The sequence below is a fragment of the Bactrocera tryoni genome, chromosome 2, assembly GCF_016617805.1.
Source record: "Bactrocera tryoni isolate S06 chromosome 2, CSIRO_BtryS06_freeze2, whole genome shotgun sequence".
Classification (NCBI taxonomy): domain Eukaryota; kingdom Metazoa; phylum Arthropoda; class Insecta; order Diptera; family Tephritidae; genus Bactrocera; species Bactrocera tryoni.
Window position 1 is genome coordinate 64,415,264 of NC_052500.1, and position 26,463 is coordinate 64,441,726.

At 37.6% G+C, this 26,463-nt stretch overlaps 1 protein-coding gene across 1 annotated transcript; it reads right to left on the minus strand.

Moving 5' to 3' along the window:
• Positions 1-1,023: 1,023 nt before the first annotated feature.
• On the minus strand, positions 1,024-26,463 carry LOC120769157 (glutamate receptor ionotropic, kainate 2). Its single transcript, XM_040096039.1, has 14 exons — positions 26,376-26,463; positions 26,156-26,302; positions 19,413-19,475; positions 8,868-9,077; positions 8,551-8,762; positions 8,326-8,484; positions 7,995-8,153; positions 4,140-4,414; positions 3,880-4,069; positions 3,588-3,811; positions 3,379-3,516; positions 1,712-2,142; positions 1,318-1,580; positions 1,024-1,243 (listed from the first exon to the last, which is right to left on the minus strand). Exons 1-14 carry the CDS (start codon positions 26,461-26,463, stop codon positions 1,049-1,051), a joined length of 2,754 nt encoding a protein of 917 aa, XP_039951973.1. The 3' UTR covers positions 1,024-1,048.

Below are 26,463 nucleotides of genomic sequence, written 5' to 3' on the forward strand. Positions count from 1 at the left end.
GCTTATAGTACTCCTAATCTCAGGATCAGCCATCGAAGCGAATAACATACTAAAAGCTGTGAGCTCAATACTAGTAAGACTTTAGCATAGAGTTACAACATGATTGCACTCGTGTGGGTGCTTGACCACAGTGGAATTGCAGGAAACTGCAAGGCTGATAAGCTTACTAGGATAGATAGGAATGGGAACGGGTAGGAGCTCCTTTGTCGTCTTGTAGTTCGTTACTGGATTCTTGGGTCTTAGGCAAACTTAGCAGGGATTGGTCAACTATTAGCAACAATTAAGTCGAAAGTTCTTTTTTTAAATGGTAGATCGTATGAAATATAGTGAAATCATCGCTCTCAACAAAGTCCACCTGTACTGTTCTTAGTCTTAGGAATATTAAACCATCGACTTCATATGGTTCACTACTGGACTATTGAGCCTCAGATCATCTCAGCAAGCGTTGAGCAATTATTTGCAACCGTTAAGTCACAAGGTCCTTCAGGTGCAGGATAAATCGGATAAATCGTAAGCTCTCAACCTAGCGCACCTTCCAATGGTTATAAGAACTCTAATTGCGATCGAGACTCATGCAACAAAATACCAGATATCAGTTGCATGAGATAGAATCCTCTCAACACTTCCCCTCGAATGTCTCACCTTTGCCAGATCAAGGCGAAAACTCCACGGATCTCATACTTTTGGATATTCAGTTGAAATAGCGGTTATAGAAATAAGGCATCAAAGCGGATTTGTGAGAGGTTCAGTCCGCTTTGCCGATAAGTTAAACTATACCAACTTCAAGAGTATATTTTTCATCTGATTTCAAAAAGGAATGTTTATATAAGTCTCAGTGCGAACCCATGTTAAGGAATCAGTCATGTAATATAATAGCCTATTGAGTTGAAATAATTTTCGCCATATAACTTTTAAAGCAAAAAACGTCGGCTTAGAAATAGAAAAAGTATTTTATTATACATATATACAAAGTATATTATATAGACAAAATATATCCGCAACTAATTATAGACAACCCCCCATTCGAGATACCCACTATCAACCACAGTCAGTCGATACTTTTCTTAGATTTCTTTTTCTTCTTCTTCTTTTTTACAGTTGAAGTACTTGCGGCTTGATCAAATGATGAGTAACCTGTCGAAGTTGAGCCACGTCTCTCCGCATAAGTGCGCAAGGGTTTACGTGTCTGCCAGAAACGTAGAAAAAACTTCAGCTCTGCCTTCAGCACAACCATTGGTGGTACCTGTATGATATTTATACAAGTAAATTATGTAAAAATAAAGAAACAATATAAAATTGAATATGAAATAACATTACATTTTCTCGCACTATAATCTGTTCTACGTTCCATAGAAATTCTAATATGCCTATTAGCATAGAGACCAAAACGCCACCGACTAATACTATAAACAAACCACCGACCGATTCCATCGTATATTGTGAAACTTCTGCAGCAGCGTTAGTATCCGCATTGCAATTCGTCTCGTTTGTAGTAAACCATTTACTTTTTATTTTATATAACATACCCTTTTCGCTTAGCTTTAATATGCCTACACTGAGGTTAGAACGAAATGGTGCATCTACGGAAATATGAAAAATAGAGAGGTTTAGCATAAGCGAAAAAGTGAGATCGAAAAAATTAAGTAGAAAAATGTTGAGATACGACTCAAAGTATACATATATACCAAATTTGTCTCTCCTTCTCACTTACTTAATGGTACTGCAATGGCGTAATGCTTCTCATTGAAGGGTTCACCAATCTGCTTCAACTCACAATTCCGATTCAAATAATATTGTAGCGCAGTAGTCTCCAAAAGATAAGCATAACGACCACCACTACGTTTTACACGTTCCACGCCCTCTTTATTGCTGGCAGTAAAAGCATCCGGTTTCATAGCGACCATCTTATTCCAAGCGACGCGAAAATCAGACTCATTCGAATCCGAAAACAGAAATGATGTGCTTCCACCTTTTAGCATACCGAATTGTATTTTATTCTGACCGACGAGATCGTGTAAACTCGATACCGAACTCTCCAATTTAGAGGCAGTAATGAAGGCAGCCAACTTAGCGATATAGGTCTGAGAGAATAGCAGTGAAAAAATCCACCAAAATGCGGTAAACATACGCATAGCTGGACCTCTAGAATGTAAATGAAAGAAAAAGAGAGATAATGGTGAAAGTTTTAAGTAGAAAGAAATATGTTAGTTAGCGAATATAAAAAGCACTAGTAAGCTCTGTCCTTCTGACAGCACTTTAGCAAGACAGGAGATTCTTTAGTCCCAAGGTGCATAGAGCTCTACGCAACGGTACATTCTGCAGGATAGTTTCTTGCGAAGCGATTTTTTTCTTAGCGTTAGACAAGTCTGAGCGCTTGGATCACAAGGGCATGTGTCATCCCTCCTTACTTAGACAACATCTCGACCATTTAAAGAGACTAAGTATTCGGGGGACGAATAGCAGCTCGAAGTGGAAATCGAGGAGCCGCTGGTATAACCATAGTCGTAGAAAATTCGGCGTTGGCCCTTTCTAGGGACAATATGTAGGGAGAATATGGTGGAAATCTGCTAAAAAGCCACATGGATAGAGCATTCATATGCGGCGAAATCGCTAACACTAGCAAAGGAACCTGTGACCTTGAGTCTATAAGGGGTTCTACAGTGGAATACCATAGCAAGAGCGCGAATTGCAGCTAGGTAGCCAAACTCGTGAAAGACTACGGTGATAAGTATGCTGAAGAGATATATAAGCAAGAAGAATGGTGCAATCGCACTAGAAGAATGGAAGAGAGCAGTGACGGCTTTTCCGCAGTTTTCTTGAAAATGCTACACTTCTATAAGGCGATAGTCTCTCGAGTGAGAGAGGTAATGCAGGGAGCCCTACAGAAAGCTACGTAAAAAGTACGTAAGGAGGCGACTTTGGGAGTTATGGCGACTTTGGGAGTTATGGGTTCGAAAATTTGGTTATCAGGATCCTCCCAACAGATGCGCTCATCCTCCAGATGCGGCGGATAGTTCCGGAGGAGATGATCAAACAAGCATGGATAACGACGCGGTGCTATCGTTCATATCGAGTTTTGGGGGCGATTCGTCCATTGACGAATTCGTCTGCAGTCTATGATGACCACTCGAGAAGATGCGGGTCTAATATGATTTGGGCGCTTAACTAGCGCTTTTGGAGGGTAGTCTGAACCCCCTGATCCAGCGAAGGGTGTATAGTTTACTTTTTCTTGCTAATTTACTAAAGATACCAGTTTGGAAGTTTTTATAAATTTATCTCACAAAACATTGCTAGCATGACGTCACACAAACATTATGAAAGCTCGCATGAGCTTTCAAACCTTAAAAGCTTTATATTGTCATTTCTTATACAACTCACCTCGGTAGCAAATCACAACCTTGAGTTAATATCGAACCAACATTCAACCAAAGAGAATTACTCAAATTCCAAATATTCTCCAATTCACTAGGATTGGGCTCATGCGCAATAGCACTTATCCAATCTGGTTGAGAAAATCTTTTAAAGAAACGTATAAAAAACATTAAATTCCAGTTGGTTCAACCATAAAGCATATTCACCGCACTTACCGTCCAAGAACCACTAGAGCTAAGGCTGTTACCATTAAAGTAACCACCAGATAGATCCATACCGTCAAAGAAAATGGCGCGAAAAACCCAAAAAGCTTTTTAGGTGGTGGTGGTTCTTTGTAGAATAAAATACTAACGCCTAGTTGCATGAAAGGCACTGTAAAATCCACCACAGTTCGACGCGCCTGCGTAATTGTTAAGTCACAAATACCGATTTGAGCATTCTGTCAAATAAATAGGTATATTAAACAATATTTTTTTTTATTATATTATATATGAATCGATTACTTACATTATCCATTAATTGTCGTATAATACCATTCCATTCATCAGTCCTCTTATCGTAGCTGCCGTAATTATTATCGGGCACTGGTTCGAATACAAAATCAAAATTACACTCTTCGGCCAATGCGTATATCAAATCTACGGCGTAACCTTCAAAGCGTTCATTGCCCTCATAATGCACCCCCTCGGGCTCTTTTCTATAAAAATTGATGCGGAAATGGATTCATGTTCAATTGAAAATAATATTTGTTTAAGTGGTGTACTTACCGCCACATAAAGTAAGGTTCGCCGACACGCGTCGACACTGTGTATTTTACACGCTTTGGCATAAAATCGTCTCCCTCATTGTATTTTTGTTCTTTTATTGCCTTTGCCTCGACCAATTTTTCGTAAGAAACCAAACTTTGATTTTTGTTCCAAATGTGTGTAATACGTTCCAGCATTGGATTGTAAACTTCTAAATTGAATTCATCACGTCTTCGGTAAGCATTTATTTGCATCTTTTGTGTTTTATAGGGTGGTGTCACGTTACGTGCCGTAAGCTTAAAGAAATTAATATTTAAAGTAATATTAATTAATAATTATATTTTAAATGAAGTGAAAGCACTGAAAGAAATCTGAGCTTTGAAAATAAATTTATTTTCAGTCATACATTTATTTTACGCAAGATTGCTCGTGAAATATTAATATTAATTAATAATGATATTTTAAATAAAGTGAAAGCTTCTCGAAAGCGCTCGCACTGAAAGAAATCTGAGCTTTGAAAATAAATTTATTTTCAGTCATACATTTATTATACCCAAGATTTCTCGTGAAAGCTTTGGCTGAAATGTACTCGCGTGCTTTTTCCAAAATTCATTCAATATTCATTTTGTATACGTCGGTTACTTTTTATATTTCAGAATTCGAGAACAAAATCAAACTTAAATAATTGCTTTATAGTTTTTCAAAATATTCTCCATTGAGGTCTGCTATACACTTTTACATCCATTTGAACCAATTATCGAAGCAGCTTGGCCATTCTGTTTGAGGTATCTCCAAACATGCCTTTGGAATGCATCAACCGCCTCTACAGGTGTCGAAAAACGTTGACCTCTTAGTTTATTTTTTAAGTACGGACATAAAGAGAAATTATTCGGTGCCAAGTGGAAACTACGTGATGGACGACTCATCAAGTCAACGTTTTGAGTGTTCAAAACTGCAGTTGATGTGTGATACGTCTTCGGCGATGGGTTTCCTTAATTTCTAAAAAAAAAACCACAATATTAAACAGCTGATTTGGTACGACCTTCAAGAAATTCGTATTGAGGTGATCTACGACTTCGATTAGTTAGATTACAACACTACTGTTGCCGAATCTTGAAATGTAAAAGTCAAACTACGTATTACCATCCTCACGCCTTCAGCGATGACAAAAAGTGTCCCCTCTATTAAGAAGCATGTAAAAGCATCAACAAATGAGAATCATGCAACTCAACCTGAATCACTGTGAGGCTCCACAAGATCTTCTTAAGCAGACGGTTTATGAGGAAAAGGTCGATCTAGCTATACTCAATGAACAATATAATAATACGAATTAAGCTGCCATGTGGGCATGTGGAGGAAAAACGTGAAGCTCTGCAATCATGCGCCGGCATCGAGCAATGAATGGCTCAATGCAACAAACCTACAACTCGCTGGGTAAAAAACAGAAGCTCTGCTGATCACAAGTAGGAAAAAGTTCGAAGACATCAAACTAAACATCGAAGGTCATATTATCATGACCCAGAAGTCGCTGAAGTACCTAGGAATACTGATAGATAATAGACTCAGCTACAAGGCATAGATCGAAAAGGTAAGTGAGAAAGCAGCACGAGTAATGGCGGCTCTGGAAAGGATAATGGCCAACATTGGTAAATCGAGCCAAAATAGGCGTGCGCGATTGGCCAAGGTGAGCCAATCAGTTCTGAGGTAGGCGGCATCCATATGGGAAGCAGCGCTACAGCAAAAGACGTATGCTAAGAAAGCGAAATTTGTAATGCGGCTCAATACTATTAGGGTCACGTGCGCATTTCGGAAGAGTACAAGCATGTATAAAGAAAATTCTACTTGTAGGCGTATTGCGGGCAATACGATCCGAACAGACCTATTGAATGCGACCCTGAATAAACGGAACGGTCTGATGTCTGAATGTTCAGTAGCGAACGAAGTCGAAGGTATCAAATGCCTTCTCAATATGAATAGCCATATTACACCGGTGGAAACAGCGGAGTAAGCAGGCAAGTTAACAGAAAGGAAGTCGTTCACAAAATAAAGTGACGGCAATTCTATCCAATACATCGAGACAAGAAACAGAGCAGAACAATACAAAAACAGCAAGTCAATTCAGTGATGTAGCCAGAGACATGCGAGATGGATACATATCGATATCAAATTGTCGAGTCTAGTTCTAATCTATATACTCGACAATCCGGCAGATATCCATCCGGAGTTTGACTCTTCGAAAACTCCCCGAGGCTTTTACTACGTCTATTGTGGCACTTTCGAGACCTCAAATTGAAGCTGACACCCGCCAAGGATATTCCAAGGAGTCCCCAAAAAAAACTTATAAGGTGAATCAAACTGCAAAATAGAGCAATTCCTGGTACAGTTAACGGGAAGCTGATAAAGCAGGAGAAACCCAATGAAGCCAACAAATCATTATTAGTAGCCATATGCGAGGAATCGATAAAGGCTCTAACGAAAGCTGATTACAAAATAAGCTTCGGTATTCGCAAAGCTAGGATAAAGATAATTAAAGGCCGTAAAGCTGCTGACGAAGACGACGAAGAGAGACGACACTAGCCAGTTACTGAGGGATGTCGCAATAGAAGAACAAGAAGATGTTCTACAAGCTTAGATGCGGGCAGATTATTCTAAAGTATTCCAAAATTGCAACAGCGAATCGGACAATCCTCTTATATGAAAGTCGCATCGACATAAGCTTAATCCAAGAGCCGTGAGTGAAATAAAACACGACCAAAGGGTTAAAAAGCAGTAGTTACAACATTTAGGTTCCCTTGTTCCACTTACATCACCGCATATTCCTACGTGGCAAGAGTGGAAGAATAAACAGGTTACATTGTCCAGTTTCTTCTTACATGGCGCACGACGAGAACGTACCACCAGTCTCTCTCCCAAGATTTACAAATAGTAACCAGTAAAGCGGATATTCCAAAAGGGCGTAGCGCCAAATCGAGGTACACACAAATCAGAGGAAGTCGTTTAGTAGGGGAGGAGAATTCAACCTCAATCTATACCGACAGTTCCAAAATGGACTGCGGAGTAGAAATAAAGGTATACTCCAACGATCTTGCCATCTCTGTCTTTCAATTTGCCTACCGAGTTTGGCGAGCATTTTCCAAGCGGAAGTTCTTGATATAGAGAATGCCTTTGAACTTCTATTGAATTACTATGGGAGGATACAGAAAGCAAACATATACAAGGGGCGTTCCAAAGTAAACAGGACAAAACAGTCTCCTTCTGCTACAATCACGCACCAGTCGACATATAGATAGCGCCACCAGGGGGCGCTAGATTCAAAACGTCCTGTTTACTTTGGAACGCACCTTGTATTAGCAGCTATAAGCCATTAGGAAATAAAGAAACAGTTTCTACTTTCTCTGAGATTGCTTAGATAGCCCGACACAAAATATTTGGAACCCATCAAGCACTAAACCTCGATTAGTTATCCACAAAAAGCTTAAAGCATCCATTTATACCAAAATTATAAGGTCCTACGATAGTGTACCTATGAAGCTCACAAGTTTCATTGTAATATCCTCACAAGCTTTTCAAAAAATCTTTAGACCGAAATGCAGTATCAAGTTGTTTGAAACGAGCTTTATATTTCAGGGTTGATGTTGGAAGTATTTACCAAAATCAACTGCGATGCCTTTATTTAAATGAAAGCTTTATAATTAATGCCAATTTAACATAATCACAACATATGTCGTAGATGCTTGCAACCGAAATGAAGTATCAACTTTCTTTCTGCCAATTTATCAAACTTACAAGTTTGACTGTGAAAGCATTCTCTCGAAATTATATTTCAGGCTTTTTAAACCGAAAGCTTCATATTTGCTGTCAATTCACTATACTCACAAGTTTCATCTGATCTAAAATTTTCACTCCGAAACGCCAAAAGCCACGCTCACAACGTACTCTAGGCTCTTGATAAGGTGAGCTGCGGATTTGATTTCGTATAGCGTTGAAAAATAATACGACAGCATCGTAAAGCAATCTAGCGCGGACAGTAATGATCTAAAATTGGAAATAGATCACAAGAATTTAAAATATTAAATTTCAGAGCACTAAAGTATCTATTAAATTAAATGAAAACCGAACATCGTACATGCACATATATAGAGAAGTGAAATCTTCCGTTCGGTTCGCATTAACTTAAAGCTAAAAGCTTTATGAAAGCATATTTTACCGGATCTCTTTCTACATCCTCGAAAACATCCGCCTCGTCATGCACCGGCGGCGGCATATAGGCACGTACGCGTACCGCCACCATTTTTGCAATAAATTTCCGAGAATTTAAACTTCGTATAGTGCTGGTGTGTGTATCCAAACTAGTCAGAAACCATTGCTAAGATAGTATGAAAATGCTTTTATATAAAATATTTAATCATCTTTCTATTTCTTTTAGACTCACATTAAATTGTCCAGTCATGTTATAATATATCGATGCGCTAAGCACTTCGGTAATTATATCGGCCGGGCAATCCAACACGACATTTTTCTCACGCGTACTACTCACGAGTTTCCAGAGTACACGATAATCATCACCACGATTGAAACGCCACAGTTTTATGCCAGCTTTATGCACTTGCCGCCAGCCGAATATCAGTTCCATGCGGCCCAAACCTATAAATCGACAGTAGATCAATATTTAAGTACTGTTATTTGACTAACTGATAGCCAGCGCAAAATTGTGAAAGGGCTGAAGTTCACTGGTACGATCTCACTCACTTCGACTATTCTCATAAACGATCGTAAAGGACTTCCAGTCCAATTGTTTCATGTGTAAAATATCTAAAAATGCCGTAGCCAGCATATTTTCGGCAGGTGCCACATTAACTGTCAACTTGTGATTACGTGCATGTATATAGAAGTTCTCTTCATGCCAATCGAACTGTAAATGTGGAATGCCCGTGGTATTACAAATGACCTCAACGATATCTGCGAAACGAAAAGAAAACATGCAATGTTTAGAAAAAGGTAAAAAAGCATGCAATGTTTAGAAAAATACAAACAAAAACAATGATGAAATAAAATAGAAAGTATAGTATATAGAGAGCAGCAAATGCAGTGAGCACATCGAATGAGCATATCTCTTCTCATTCATTCTTGATTTCATTCATAGACAAATGTATGTATCATATATGTATACACGTTTTTATTTACAAACACTAAGTGTCGTTGACTCGTACTTTCTATTACGAATCCTCAGATCAAAATAAAACTGATGAGAGTATTCGAAAAATGTTGGCATTTCATTGCGCAAGCGCCATTGGCTACAGCATAGTCACACTTCTTGCAAACCTCTGCCATTTCGAAAATACTAACAATATGTTTTCTTATTTAGAAAAAGAGTGGGAAGAGGAATATACAAAGAGAATTATATCCTCTCTGATTAAATTTAGAAATCGAAATTCCATACTTTTAGTGCTGTTTTATTGTGGTACAAAGTTAATATCCCAATAGGAAAACAACTTAAGAAATATATAGTATACTTACTATATGACATAAATATTGTACATATATACATACTTGTATGTGTAAAGACTACTAAAGTAAGTAGTGTTGCACACATGGATTCCTAATAGTATATATTCCAATTAGAACATTTTAATACGAGCTAAAGATTTATTCATTTATAACCTACAAAACGTTTTAGAGATAACACTATACACAAGTAGAGATACATAGGTAGAAAACTGTTGGGTGTTAAGCACACCGTCGTTCTTTGCTCATAGGTACATCTATTTCTTCATTAGATCAGAAGCAAAAATCAGGCAAGAGGTTAGAAGAAATCTCAGGAATACAAACTGGAATCTCTATAGGCAGATACTATTAGACAAGAGACTTAGATCTTGCGTGTATAACTCACATGAACAGCTCGAAAGGGGCGACTGAAGCACAAAATATTAGTGGAACAAGGAGCTTGGGTCTTGCAGATGCAAAGTACGGGAATGCTTCAACCAAGCCAAGCTGGCAGAAAGCGAGAACTGTTGGAACGACGATAAAGATCTTTTAAGGGACTACAAGAAGTTAGTGTGCAGGACAAAGTGAGAATCCCGAAAGAACTTTTGTAGTGGCTTTGAAAAGACCAACGAGGGAGCGATACTTAAGTAACTATTATTCAAAAGCTCCTCCCCCACCGGTCTAATTCCCAAACGTAGCGGAGAGTGGACGGTCAACTGCCTGGACGCATTAAAAGACTTAGTCAGTGTGTAATTTACGGAGAATAAAAAAGAATGTGCAATCCGATCATTCCACTCATACAAATCTTTCGGTACGGACGGAGTCATTCCAGCAATGCTAGAGTATGCGCTCTGTCAATCCGTGCCGTGACTAAAGGCGATTTTTAGGGAATGCGTGAAGTTCAGCTTTGTGCCACACTCATGGAGAGAGGCTAGATAAGTTTTCATAGCAGGTGCAGGTAGAAACCCAACACAATTAACTCGAAAGAGTTTAGTCCCATAAGCTTAACTTTCTTCCTGCTGAAAATGCTATAGAAAATCATTGACGTGCACATTAGGGCCGCAGTGCCTACAAGCTAATCGCAACGTTGAATCAGAGACCTCTTGATCTCTAGAAGGATAAGAGCAGAATGGAATGACGCTAGATTGACCAAGGAATTCTGGTATCTCCACTTTTATGAATATTAGTAGTGAATTTGCTGCTAAGAAACTTGGGCGGCAAAGCTCCTAAGATAGTGACATATGCGGACCTCATTGCAGCAAGACATAAGGTGCACTTATGCCGCATTGGCAAGACTACGCTGTAAGCATCTGGTGTCACCACGGTATGATACACTGGAAGAACAATCGATAGTGAGGCCGCAGCGTCTGTTTAAATTCCCGTGAAGTATAGGCATCTTAACGGATGACTACCCCGCGTAGACCTACTAACTAAACTCCATACCAGATGGAGACGCAAAGGACTAAAACTGGTCTATGCTTGGCTCATTGGCTTACCAGACTAACCGAACTTAAGAAACAACAAAATAATTCCTACAGACTAAATATTTTAAAACGCAATACAATATAAGCTTGGAGTTATACACTTAAAAAAACACAGGCAGTCATTTGCTTGAAAGGGCTCTCTCGATCAATCGTATCGAGCCTTTTTTGAGTGATCGACAAATTGTGTGGGATCCAACGTGAAAAAAAAAACAAAACAATAAAATATTCATGCAATATTGTATATATGCTCTTAATCTAACGATAGGTCACATGGTCTTGCAATATCAATTTGTGCACAACATCAATAGTTCTGGTAATAGGTCTTTGAGATACAATTCCTAAAGACTTGGACGTAGGATTTTTTCGATTACAACTATTTGAAAAAACAAGACACAGTTTATAGCGATCCTCCAACTTTGCGATACCACTTGTGTAATAATAATAAGCCTCAGCTTCGGCAATCACATCTTCATTCCACGAAAATTTCTTCCCAGCAATTATTCTCTTGATATCTGATAACAGGAAATAGTCGCTGGTGGCCAGATCTGGAGAATACGGTGGATGTGAAAACAATTTAAAGCCCAATTCATGGACTTTTCCTCCGTTTTCACTCACTTGTGACACGGTGCAATGTCTTGGTGAAACAGCATTACCTTTTTCTTCAAATGAACGGTCCAACAGCGCTATTTAATAGGCGCGGTTCATGTCAAACTTATACATGCGCCTTGGGAAGTTTAGGGCTTACTAAAAATCATAAGGATTTAATTCTAATTTTCTCGATAAAAAGTGAAAAATCGTAATATCAGAAATATTTTCAATTTATTAAAATAATCCAAATATCCTCTCAAAATAAAATTAAATAGCTTGACAAAACATTTCACCAAAATAAATTCACAAAAATTGTTAAGTGTTATTTTCAATTACAAAGTCGTACCTCAGCTAGACACATATGTACATATGCACTTATGTGGGATATGTTAATTAATTGTAAGTGCAAATATTCAGACGTCATCAGGAACGTATTGTTCTGTCAGTCGCATTTGATCGAACGCCTCAACAATCGGTGATGGATGTGCGATAGTGTTATTTTCATTAATTTAAAGTAGCTGACCTTAATGTAAGGTTACGCAAATTACTTTTGTTTATTATTCAAATGTATTTACAAGTTTATTATTATGCAATTTGTTATAGGCAACACCAGCATTCTTTGGTTAATTGAAATCTCATGGCCTTATGGCGGTTTGCTAATAAAACGGATTTTCACAAGCACTTGATTTTCATATAATATTTGGTTTATTATAATAATTTACAATAATAATTTTTACGAATAAACTATGGATCGAATGCTATCACCTACATATATGTTACTCATACGCCTTGACGTCTCTGACTAAATTAATTAGTATTGTAGTGGTATTAACATATGTACAAAAATTCGGTAAATTAATCTGAAATTATGCAAATGTGCGTTTCGCACCAAAAAGCTATTTATGTATTGGAACCGGCGATATCAGGCTACTACAGCATATAGCTGTCATACAAACTCAACGAACAAAATCAAGCTTTTGTATAGCAAACTTTTTTGTTTGAGAAATTAGCTGCACAAAATTTGGCATAGATTATTGCTCTAGACACGGCTATAATTTTCCAAGAAATTATACAGTTCGGATCACTATAACATATAGCTGCCATACAAACTCAAATCAAAATCAAGTTCTTGTATAGAAAACTTTTTAATTTGTAAAGATATTGACGAAATTTTGCATAGATTATTATTCAATACACAGCTATACATTTTCTGGAAATTGTTCAGATTGGATCACTATAGCATATAGCTGTCGTGCAAACTGTCCTATCGAAATCAAGTCCTGGTAGGGAAAACTTTTTTATTTGAAAAGATATCTTCACAAAATTTTGCGTAGATTATTGTTTCAAAAACGGCTATAATTTTCCAAGAAATTATACAGTTTGGATCACAATAACATATAGCTGCCATACAAACTCATCGAACAAAATCAAACTCTTGTATAGAAAACTTTTTAATTTGTAAAAATATCTTGACGAAATTTTGCATAGATTATTATTCGAGACACGGCTACAATTTTCCAAAAAAAAAATGTTTAGATCGGATCACTATAACATATAGCTGCCATGCAAACTGACCGACCAAAATAAATACTATCACGATATTTTTACACCCTGCACTTACAGCTATAAAGGACATTATAGCTTCGATGCGGCGAAGCTTACGTTTTTTCTTGTTTTGCTTATTAAATGATTTCATTATAATTTTTGAATACAAATATTGAAGCATATGCAATCACATAAATGTTACTCATACGCCATGACGTCTGTGAATAAATTTACTTTCAGCTACTAGTTTAGATGCAATATAACTCAGAAAAAACTAAAACTGAATAAATTGTAGTTTACATTTACTTTTAGAATTTTTTTATATATAACGTATTTTACAAATCTCTTATCTATGCCCTACAAATCCACACACAATTTATTTCTTAATCAAAACTCATTAATCCGATTAATTTCTTGCTGCCACCATAGATCACTGTATTTATAAATCAAAAATTAAACAATCTAACACACAAAAAACATATTTCATATACTTAATATACATATGTATATATGTATGTTTTATGCGCACACACGCATATTTCACCCAAATATTCAATAGCTAAGCATGACCGAAAACTAAAATAACATCAATATTGTTTTCCATGTCCGTTATGCAACAACAAGTTTAAACATCGCTCATAAAAAAATTACAAATGAGCTTATTGAATATTCATGTTTTCATATTCTCCATGAATAAATGCAGCAAATGAGGCAATCGAACCATAAGACGAGCCATAAAATGCGATGACTTTTGTTTATGAACTAACAAGTGAATGTGCACAAAAATATAATACACAAATATAGGCAAGGTACTGGGTGGTTCGTAGACAAATATCTTTTGAATTCTTAATTTTTGCAGTTTTAGAAAATGAAAGTATTTGGATTATCGTATGATGTAAAGAAAAAAGTTTAATTTTCACAGCGTGATATTAGCCTTCAAACAAAGCATTACTTTAACTCCTTGATGATGATGCTGGGTCATACCGATCATTCATAAAAAAGTGTGCTTTTCAGAGTGGAGAATAAACTCTCGCAACAGAGTACAACACATTATTCTTATATTTTTCTTCTATTGTCAGTATGAGCGCAATCAAACCACAAACACGCCTAGATTTGATTAATAAATAAAGATTGCACCGCGATCTAAATTCTGTTATGCCCTCTCTCAAGTCAGAACGACTCACCTAGCACCAGCAAATTGATAAATTCCAATATACTGCTCAGTGCTAGTGAGGCGATGTGATCCAAAGGCCTTTTTCCTGCGCCTACAGACTGCTGTGCAATCAATCAGCAGGTGTTATGGAAGTCACAGAATTGGCAATTCGCACAAAAAGCTAGGCTCATGTTATATCTATAACTGCTTCCGGAGCTTACAATGGCCAGTGTAGATGGCGACAAGTGGTCTGAATTAACCCTTGGGAGGTTGATTAAACCTTTTAAGATTGTAGCCAACCATTAGAAACAAGGATATGCGCATACTTAGGGGTTGTTGCCAATACCTTTCCCTACCTATTGCCTCTTCCTTGCAGCTTCTCTATGGGATGAGAAACCACCGCAATGAAAAGTTCGGGTCTTACCATATTGGATGATGCTGCGGACCGTGCAAGCTCATCAGCCATTTCATTCCCGGCTATAACTTTGTGACCTGGCAGCCAAATAAGGTGCACTACGTTACGATCTGATAGTTTGTTCGGTCGGTTTATACACTCCTGTACCAATAGCGTTTTGATATCGTACGCAAAGATCGTTTTGACTACCGCTTAATATAACCATACGTTAGTAGCGATAATTGTGTTAGAGGTTTATCTCTACGCACCGACTTATAGCAAAGACCTTAGCTTGGATTATGTTCAGAAAACTACTCAAAGGTATGGAGAGTTTGGTGCGTGAGAAGTAGCTCGAGAGCAGAACCGTTCCATTCTGCCTTACTGCTGAGGGTAACCTTGAACTTCCTAGTGAAGTTTACACTTTTGGTAACACTATCACTTGGGAGAAGTGCCAATGAAATTTCTCCACTTAGGTCCTTCATGCGTTGGGAAGAGTTTACTTTACCTCTGCCGAACCCTTCTATTGTCATTTAGAACACTGTGTGTTTGGTAACCTGACCGATTACTAGGTGCAGCAGATTCAGAAAGACACGCAGACTCTAGCGAGTCGTTACAACATAAGTGCTGTTGTTGCTTCCACCAAGTGGAATCCAGTGTGAGACCAAGATATTTGATCATATTAGTCATCTCTATCTCTCCCAAAGGTTATGTTCCTGAGGCCAGGCAGAGACATGCGTCTCGTAAACGGGACGACGGTCGTCTTCAAGGGGTTGACGTGCAACACCTCCGCACCGTTCTTTGGCTAGGCCTAGTCCTTCTAGGTATTCCAATCGAACCAAAAATTTCCAAAGCCCTCGATCGGTGGACCACAGAGCCTATGGCTGACTTTAAGCTGAAAAAATAGAATTGGGTAAATACTCCCCCTATGCACCATATACACTCAAATTAGAATTTTAAATTACTACCTCATGAGAAATTTGATCTTAGTTTCAATTTAGAAGCTATTAATTGACTTACATGATAATTTCATACGAAATGAATATATTGTATTAGATTGTCAAATATCTCCCATCCGCCTTTTTGTCTTTTGAATTTCGCGGCTATGTATCAATCTCAGAGCTCGTATCTATCAATACTATACATCTTTGAAAGGTCTTCACATAGCCTATAAAACGACGCTATGCATGATTAGTTTGGATATTGCGTTCAACATTTATAGACGTGCAAACATGGAGTTCACTAATGCCGAAATTCGCGCTATTTTAAAGTTTTCCTTCGTTCCGTGAGATTAATGGTGTTTTGGGGGATGGTACTCTGCAGAAGGCTGGATACACAAAAAGGCTTGACGATTGGATACCGCATGATTTGACGCAAAAAACCTTCTGCACCAAATCAACGCCTGCGATATGCTACTGAAACGGAACTAGCTCGACCCATTTTTGAAGCGGATGGTGACTGGCGATGAAAAATGGATCTCATACGACAATATCAAACGAAATCAGTCGTGGTCGAAGGCCGGTGAATCGTCCCAAACAGTGGCCAAGCAGGGATTGACGGCCAGGAAGGTTTTTCTGTGTGTTTGGTGGGATTGGAAGGGAATCGTCTACTATGAGCTGCTCCCATATGGCCAATATGGGACGCTTAATTCTACCATCTACTGCGAATAACTGGATCGCTTGAAGCGGGCAATCGACCAGAAGCGTCCAGAATTGGCCAACAGGAAGGGTGTAGTGTTGCACCAAGACAACGCCAAACCACACATTTCGTTGATGACTCGTCAGAAGCTGCGGAAGCTCGGATGGGAGGTTTTATCGCATCCAGCATATAGCCCGGACATAGTGTCAAGTGATTACCACCTCTTCCTGACCATGGCGAACGCCCTTGTTGGTGTAAAAGTGAACTCAAAAGAGAGATTTGAATTAAATCTGATCACTGATCCGAACACTTTTTATAAAGCATTGAATAAAGAGCAAAAAAGTGGAAGGGAGATATTTGACAACCTATTATTCAAGAGCGAGGGAATTTTCGGTATCTGTACTTTAGGAAAATATCTGAAGACAAAAAAACTATTTAAGTCTTGTTTAGCTAATTTAATTAAGAAAGATATAGACTTTTTTATCCCTGTGTCTCTTAAATTAATGCATAATATATCAAGAATATTGTGTGATGCAAATAAATCGATCAATATCCAGTTCATGTACGGAAACCTTTTTATTTGTGAAGGGTATTATGGCTTCAGAGCAACCGAAGTTAACCTTTTTTCAGTTGCTTCAGCACCGTTAAAATAAGCACTGTGAAAAACTTTCTTCCGGGACGATTCAGAGTAATTGCTGCTGCGGCCACATCTTTTAATATTTCTTAATGAAAATTTAATCGAAAATTCTTCAATTATCATACTATAATCATCATTGATCTTTAAAAATATATTTCAACTTTTTCATAAAAAAGATTATAAAAATATGAATTATTTTACACGTACTGCTCCCCTCTTAAAATAAGAAATTCAGTCCGATAGGTAAGAGATCAATTAAAAAGTCCCCTGCCTGATACATAGATGGCGCTACTAGAATTAAATCTATATGATTTTTAGTTAGTCATAACTTACAGAAGTCCAATCGACAGTCATACGAGTGGACGCCACAAGACGAACCCGCTCCAAATGCGTAGAAAAACGCAACAGTCAGCTAGTAAGTTCTGTATTTCGGATGCAAATGGAATAATTTTTATTGACTAGCTTGAAAAATGAAGCTAAAAACGGGAACGTCTGTTATATAGTGTTATTGGACCGTGTGAAGGATGAAATCCCCGAAAATCGACCGCATTTGAAGGAAAAGGAAGTGCTGTTTCACCAAGGCACCGTGTTACAAGACAGTGAAAGTATTGGCAAAAATCCATGAATAGGGCTTCGAATTACTTTCGCATCCATTGTATACTCCAGATATGGCCCCCAGCAACTGTTTCATGTTCTCAGATCTCAAAATAATGCTCACTGAGATGTAATTTTCTTCAAATGAAAAAGCGATCGCCGAAACAGAAGCCTCTTTTGAAGCACAGGACAAATCATTCCACCAAAATGGTACCAAAAGTTAGAGGGTCGCTGTATCACCCTTGAAGGGAACTATGCTGAATGAAAAAAAAATGTTTTGCCAAAAAAATGTGTAATATGCTAAAGTGGTGCGAAATTGGTGGTTCCAACAAGTCAATCGCTTTTGGGTAAAAAAGGACGTATGTAAAATATCTGTCGACGAACCGATGTGCATGGCTATATCGAGTTATGTCGTCAAGCTGTATACCAAAAATTTTATATTTTAGGTTTCCGACAGGAGTTACAGACTTGACGGCCAGCTTAAGGGTTACATGAGTTTACGGGTTTCTAAAATCGACATTTTTTATTTCCTTATTAAATAGTACAACATCTCAAGAATATTAACCTAAATTTTCCATTTAATCCGAGTAATACTTTCAGAGATACAGCTTTGAGAACTTGTGCACTAGAAGTTAGCTAGGCTAAGGACGCCTTCTTCAAACACGTTTTTCTCCAAACTGTGTTTTTGATTGGTTGATTGGCAAGATTTCTCGGGAACTGCTCAACCGATCTTCATAAAATTTTACCCAACTCTTTGAGATACAATTCTTAAAGACTTGGACGCAGGATTTTTTCCATTACTACTTGACAAAACAAATATAGCGCAATTTTAACTGAAATTTTCAGTGTTTTTGTAAAAATGTTCAAAGTCTATGTTAAGGTTTTTAACTAAAACACGCATTTTTTCACTTTAGCTGATCTCGTAAGGAGTTATCTTACCAACGCGTGCGCAATTTGTTTGCGAGGGAATACCGAAAATGGCGTCGCAGAGTACGAGCTTAAAATATTTTTTCTAAAACTTTCAGAATTTCTTTTTTAATAGTGTATGTTTGTAACAATAAAAAAAATTTAATAATTCTGTTTTTTTACCCGAGGAAACCCATGTGAACCCTTAATACTTGTAAACTTGTTTTAGGCTATACACATTTATTCATAATTGTTTTTTTTGTTTTACTTTAGAACCACCCATTTTATTTCAACGTAAAATAGTAAATGTTTCAAAGTAAGAAATGCAAAACATTCATAAACACAAGCATTAATTGTGTTTACTTTAGTGATATTAAGTGGCATAATAAGCTTTTATTGAAAGTGAAATAATACGAAGAGACGTCAGATAGTTCATATTTGTTTATCTATTAATAAAACTTAGCTAGCATGGAAACTAAAAACTTTCAAACTATATTCTTAGCATTTACAATATTTTTAGTACACACAACAAAGCCACACACGTGTCGCTTATTAGTGGAGATTAAAAATAAACCAAACAAAAAGCGTGAACGGAAAATTCCCACAAATAACAAAAAAGTGCAAATAAATAAGGAAAAATATTTTACAAACTTTTGGAGCCTTCGTATTTCAAATATATTAGTTATGTTAATGAAACGAATTGTTGGAAAAAAAGTAAAAAGCAAATCAATTATTATGACGACACAAAAGCATGAAATGGCGATACACATGTAATGGATTATGCATGCATAGGAAACTTTCGTGATATTTTTAAAAATACTTATGCAGGCCTGTTTCGCAGCAAACCAATGTTTCTGTCAAAGTCAACACTTACCACTACTCGCCTTCGCACTTGGGCCAAATATAGCGGCGACGCCATTGTCGATCAACTCGCATGCTGGAAAGAAATGACAAGATTTAATATACTACGGAAATGTAAAAAATTTTCTAAAGATATTTTATATAATAGGTTGTCAAAAAAGTCTTGCGGTATTTTCGCTAGTTGGCGCTGAAGGCACGTAGTTCTAGTTTTATTCGCCGCATCGGGTCATGCTATACCTTTTTAGAAAGCTCATTTCACGCGCTAACACGTGTTTGATTGATTGTCGTTTCTTTTAAGTCTTTCGTGAGTTATAGCGTCGCAAACATGGAGTAACATAAAGAGAAAATACGGCATATTTTACAGTACTACTACGATAAAGGCAAAAATGCATCTCAAGCCGCCAATAAAATTTGTGCAGTTTATGGACCCGATACAATTTCCATTTTCACCGCACAACGATGGGTTCAACGTTTTCGTTCTGGTGAAGAGGTGGTCGAAGATGCGCCACGCTCCGGAAGGCCTGTCGTCGAAAATTGCGATAAAATCGCTGAATTGGTCGAAAGACACCGGCAATGTAGCAGCCGTAGCATCGGTCAAGAGCTGAGCATGAGTCATCAAAAATTAATTTCAATTTCAAAAAAAAAAAAAAAATTAATAAAAATACCGTAAGACTATTTTGACAGCCCATTATTACTAAAGAAAGGAATTTCGTAATCTTTCCCCCAGTTCAATGGATGTATATTTTGAAAACGAGTCAAATACGATCAGAGCACCACCTAGCGGATAGCTTTTTAGTGCGAAATAGTTCGCATACATTATTTTATAATCGTCATACGTAAACTAAATAAAGTTTCACCTAAATTGTTGCAAGCAGCAGAACGAGTTAATTATACTCGTATGTTATGTGATGACTATAACACACAAACGAAATAATTATCAACCAAAATTGAGTTAAGGAGTTATAAACTGTTTAAGAAGCTTTTAGCAAGTTACCTCGATCATCGAAAGAAACAGCTGTACCCTTTAATAATTCTCTCCTTTTTATACTCTCGCAACAAAGTTGCTAAGGAGAGTATTATAGTTTTGTTCACATAACGGTTGTTTGTAAGTCCTAAAACAAAAAGAGTCAGATATAGGGTTATTCACATATACCAAAGTGATCAGGGTGACGAGTCCAGTTTGAAATCCGGATGTCTTCTGTCCGAAGTCTGTCCGTCAAAATGGCCATAGAATCGCGAGCTTTGTGGCATGTAGCGCCATCTTGTTGAAACCACATGTCAACCAAGTTCAGTTCTTCCATTTTTGGCAACAAAAAGTTCAAGATCTTTGCGTAAAATCTTCCATGTGGTCGAATAACACAAACCCAATTGCTGCGAACGGCGACGAATCGACATTTCACGGTCTTCAGCCACACTCTCAGAAACAGACGCAATATTCTCTTCTGTACGCACTGTACGCATTCGTGTGGTTGGTTTAATGTCCAATAAAGTAAACTGAGTGCGAAACTTGGTCACAATCGCATTAATTGTTTGCTCACTTGGTCGATTATGTAGACCATAAATCGGACGTAAAGCGCGAAACACATTTCGAACCGAACACTAATTTTGGTAATAAAATTCACGATTTGCAAGCGTTGCTCGTTAGTAAGTCTATTCATGATGAAATGTCAAAGCATTACCGAGCATCTTTCTCTTTGACACCATGTCTGAAATCCCACGTGATCTGTCAAATACTAATGCATGAAAATCCTAACCTCAAAAAAATCACCCGATATATTTTGAAAACGAGTCAAATACGATCAGAGCACCACCTAGCGGATAGCTTTTTAGTGCGAAATAGTTCGCATAAATTATTTTATAATCGTCATACGTAAACTAAATAAAGTTTCACCTAAATTGTTGCAAACAGCAGAACGAGTTAATTATACTCGTATGTTATGTGATGACTATAACACACAAACGAAATAATTAGCAACAAAATTGAGTTAAGGAGTTATAAACTGTTTAAGAAGCTTTTAGCAAGTTACCTCGATCATCGAAAGAAACAGCTGTACCCTTTAATAATTCTCTCCTTTTTTCATATAACGGGTGATCCAAGGTCGAAGACTTACACTTGAACAACGTTTACAAATCGTTCAATTTCGCTACGAAAATTCACATTCTGTAAAGAATGTATTTCACGCGCTTCACTCAACTTATGTTCAACATAATTGGCCTACTGAGCGTACTATTGGCAACACCATCACCCAGTTTGAGACTCAGTATTGATTCTTGGATAATATTCGACCAAATAAACGAAGTCCAAGCAGTGAAGAAAATCGAAGTCGCAGCTGAGAGTGTACACGAAGACCGTGCAGAATCGGTTCGGCGCCGTTCGCACCAACTCAGACTGACGTATGGAACAACTTGGCGCATTTTACATTGACATCTTCGACATTACTTCGCTTTATGAGTTCTTGAAAAGTTCCAAGAAAATCCGACTACCAAATAATGGCTCAATGGGTATGTAAATATGCAAAATTACCGCATTGGGGACGAAGAGTAACCAAAAGATATTCATGAGCTCCCATTTCATTCAGAAGAAATAAAAATAACGATTTGGTTTGAGTTGTGGGCCAGTGGAATAATCGAACCATATTTCTTCAAACATTATGAAGGTGAAAACGTAGCCATCAATGGCGACCATTACCGCGCCATAATAACCGAATAATAAGCCAACGCCACTTCGCACACATCGCATCAATCAATGTATTTTTTAAGAGAATATTTCGTAGAGCAGTTAACTTCATGTTTTGGGTCGGTCGGGGATATGTAAAGTATAAAGTCTATGCGAACAATCCCACTTCATTTCAGGCTCGATTCAGGCCTTGGAGCAGAACACCACACGCGTCATTCGACAGTTATCGGTCGAAATGCTCGAACGGGTCACAGAAAATTGAACTCATTGGATGGACCATCTGAGACATAGCCGCCGTCAACATTTGAAAGAGATAATTTTCAAAAAACAAATGCCGAAGAATGCTCTTTCGAATAAAAATAAACAATCTCCATTAAATTTGCAGATTCTTTGTTTTTTTCTTAAAAAAAAAAAGTAGGGAACCACGAAATGGATCACCCTTTATATGGCGTGTATTTTTGGGGTCTCCGGCATACCTTTTGATGTTACAAACTTCGTCGTAAAATGTATACACCCTATACCGAATATAAATGTATTAACGGCAAAGTGTATACCAGCAATGAACGAGCTCAAAACGAACATTCGTCCAAAATCATCACTCTACCATTCAGACGATTTAGCGAAATACCTCTTTTTGCTGTGACCTTCATATAAATTCGGCTACATTCCTGTTGCATTCAAAAATAGTATAAATGAACTGTAAGAACCAAATGAAGTATGGTGAGTTTCGTTACAAAATATAAAAAAGATTTATATGTATTTGAGTGGCATAAAACCTTAAGTGAAGGTCGTGCATCAACTTATTTTGGTCACGTTTTTTAGATGTGAAGCATGTCAATGCTTGATTCGTACCAAAAGTTTGAAATATTTTGTAAACTCAATGTTGAGTAGAAGTCGCAAAAGAGATCCTTGACAATGCAAATGAGGACTCTACTTTTTTCAAATGCATCGTTACTGGTGACTAATTTTGGGTTTATGAATATGACGTTAAAAGTTTCCAACAATCTAGTAAATATCAAAGGTAAGACAAAACGGAGAAAACAAAATTTTAACCTTATAACAAACCTATGAAAACCTATCTGATTGACTTGTGTTCTATTTCGATTGGAAACACACACAGTTCTCAGCTAGGAGATTTATGTAAAGTTAAAATTAGATATATTGTCAAAGACAACGTACATGCCAACATGCCACATGACAAAACTCAGTTTATATACTATTTTAAGATTAGCAACTAATTTCTTCACCTCCTAAAATTCCATAACGAACTGACAAAAAGAATGTAATATACCTATACCGCTTCTTAGAGTACTCAAACTATCCAAGGCACAGCCGCTGCTATCGATTATGATGAGTGTTTTCTTAGACGGACGACTTTAACTGAGGCAAGAACTTTTTCGGAATTGGTCTTTTTCATAGCGGTCACATTATTTATACTCAGCCCCTCATTTCATAATTGACTTACTCCGAAACGATGCATCGCGTTCAATATTCAGTCGACATAATCGAGCGAGAGAGTCGGTAATTCGAGCTACAATGGAACGCTTTATATACATGTTTACTCTGGTGGATAATGGGAATCCTCATAGACGCCATAAATTGCGCACCGAAGACGATGATAAGAGTCTTCACGTCCGCAAAAACTTTTCCCATGTACTTTATGGAAGATTTTGCGGAAAGAGCTTGGTTTACGGGCTTACAAACTCCAACCCATGCAAGAGTTGAAGCCAAACAATCAACAAGAGCGTCGCACGTTCGATGAATGACCTACGATTCCGATTTTCACAATAAAATTTTGTTCACCGATGAAGGTCACTTTTGGTATGTTGTAGAATTTTAATGAGGACCACCTTTGGTTCCAACAATCAATCTATTTAAGGAAAGTTTTGGTGAGCACATTATCTCACGTCTTGGCCCTGTGATCCCCAATATTGCTTTAATACCACTGAACTATTTGTTGTGGGGTTATGTGAAGTCGTGTGTCTACGCAGATAAGCATGAGGTTGGAAGGAAATATTCGGCGGGTTTTTGCTGACGTTCGGCTACAAGTAGTGGTCGAAAATTGAGCCTCTCGGTAGGAATTTACTCGAACAGTCACGACGGTCATTTTTCCAAAGTACTTTTGCCAACATAATGGCATATTATATCTCTATTATAATATGCCATTATGTTGGAAAAAGTACTTCGGACTCTTGGCCATAACATTAAATTATATGCGCTTTATTTCTTTTTGTCTAAAATAAAACTCTCTACATTAGTATTACTAAATTAATGTTCATAGGAAAATGTTCTTTATAGAGTTTCTTCTGTCGAAATTTACTTTCTTAAAACCTCATCTCATGTGTAGAAGTTCACGCAAATGAGGAAAGTTCTCTGATCGCCATTCACTTGGGAGTAGCCAGAAACGATTCTTTTACATATAACTCAAGCAGCTCACGACTTCCGGTCTTTGACCAAGTATCCTCTGGGTAGCCTAAGAACATCCGTTTGAAGGCGAGCTAAAGTGAGAAGGCGAAATATCCCCTACATAGGGTTGTACGCTGGGTTTGGGACCCGCCACGTAAAAAACAGTACCAATGAAAACTAAACGACAAAACTGCGGAGTATTTGTAGAAAAGATTCTCTCTGAACCATGTTATGTAGACATCCAAATCCAAAGGGTATGAAAAAATATTTTCTCTGATCCAAAAATTTTTACAATTAATTAAATAAGAACGACTTTCATCCAAAAATATTATATATACATATATCTACATCCTGAACAGGGGTTTGTAACACCCAGAAGGAAATGTCAGAGATGCTATTAAATAGACCACATATAGTAGATCAACGCGATGACCTGAGTTGATTTAATCATACCCGTCTAAACTAGTCCCACGGTTTCTAAGATATCACTCTAAAATTTTGCATACGAGATTGTTTTTTATCATTCGAAAGAACATTTTTTGGTATGTAGTTTTTGAAGATAATCTCTTTCAAATATTGGCCGCGACTAAGTCCAATTTCCGATTGACTCGTTCGAGCATTTTGACTGGTAATTGGCGAATGACACGCATGATGTTTTGTTCGCATAGACTTTAGACTTTACATCTCCCGACAGGAAAAGCCTAATGGTGTGATATCACAAGATATCGGCCAATCGATCATAAGCTTCAATTTCAGGCAACAAATAGTCTGTTATCATAGCGCGCTAACGATCGGGATAGAAGTTTACGTTCTCACCGACATCATTTTCGTAGAAATATGAACGAAGGACCGATGATCAAACCGTTGTTCTTTTTGTATGAAATGGTAGTCTTGAATCTCTTCAGGTTTCTCCTCATCCCATGCGGCAATTTTGCTTGTTTACATACCCATTCAGCTAAAAATAGGCCTCTTCGCCTTACAAAATTTGGTTCGAAAACGTCGGACCTTCCTAGAACTTTTCAAGAGCCCAGAGAGGAAGCAATATCGTTTGGGAAGGTTGAGCGGCTTCAGTTCTTGCACAAGCTGTATTTTGTAAGCTTTCAATTTAAGATACCGATGTACCAAGTTGTTCAATACGTCAGTTCGAGTTGCTGCGAATGGCGCCGAGCCGACTCTCCACCAACTTCCGGCTCACTCTCAGCTACGGCTGCTATATTTGCTTCACTGCATACTGGACCTGGGCTATTCGGTCGAATATTATGCCAAACTGAATGCTGGGTCACCCATAGACCACGTCCCGTGTTGCGAATAATACGCTTAGTAGACCGATTATCAGAACGTGAATTTTCAAAATAAAGTTATACGATTTTTAACGTTGTTCAGGCGTAAGTCTCTTTCCACGATGAAATTCCAGACAATACTGAACAAAAATAACATGACAGCTTGACACGATTCACACGTGATCCGCTGTGGAAGGCTATTGAAAAAGTACCTATGCTTGGATCACCAGAATCAAGTGCTTTTATGGAACACTTTTTCATTTGACGATGTCTGGTCAATCAACCAAATTTCTTATAAGAAATATTTTGTATTTGAGAAGAGTATTATAGCTTCGGTGCAACCGAATTTAACGTTTTTCTTTATCTCATCAAAACTTTGTCATATCCACTTACCAAACTCCTGCAATGTAAGACTATCGTCCTCGCTTACAAAATGCTTTAATGGCTCTAAGCGTACATCCAGCTCCAGTGTATTAATATCACGTATGGCCGTTTCGAAAGCGCGCACCAACTCCAGTTCATTGTTGAAAAATATCACACCTATACATATGTACATGTATGTATGTATATAATATTATAGAAAAACACAAGAATTTACACAACAAAAACATACCAACTTTCACAACTTGAAAATCCTTAGTGAACTGCGCAGTTTGTGTGAAAAACACAAAAGGAAGTAAAAGATAAAGTGACACTCTCAT

Bases quoted from the DNA above. Each gene is read 5' to 3' on its own strand.
- LOC120769157 (XM_040096039.1), bottom strand. From the start codon at position 26,463: ATGAGAGTGTCACTTTATCTTTTACTTCCTTTTGTGTTTTTCACACAA. The intron at 9,078-19,412 runs GTAAGTGTTGAC...TTCGTTTCGCAG, and splicing joins AAGTGCGAAGGCGAGTAGTG to ATATCGTTGAGGTCATTTGT. The intron at 8,154-8,325 runs GTAAAATATGCT...TTCCAATTTTAG, and splicing joins AGGATGTAGAAAGAGATCCG to ATCATTACTGTCCGCGCTAG.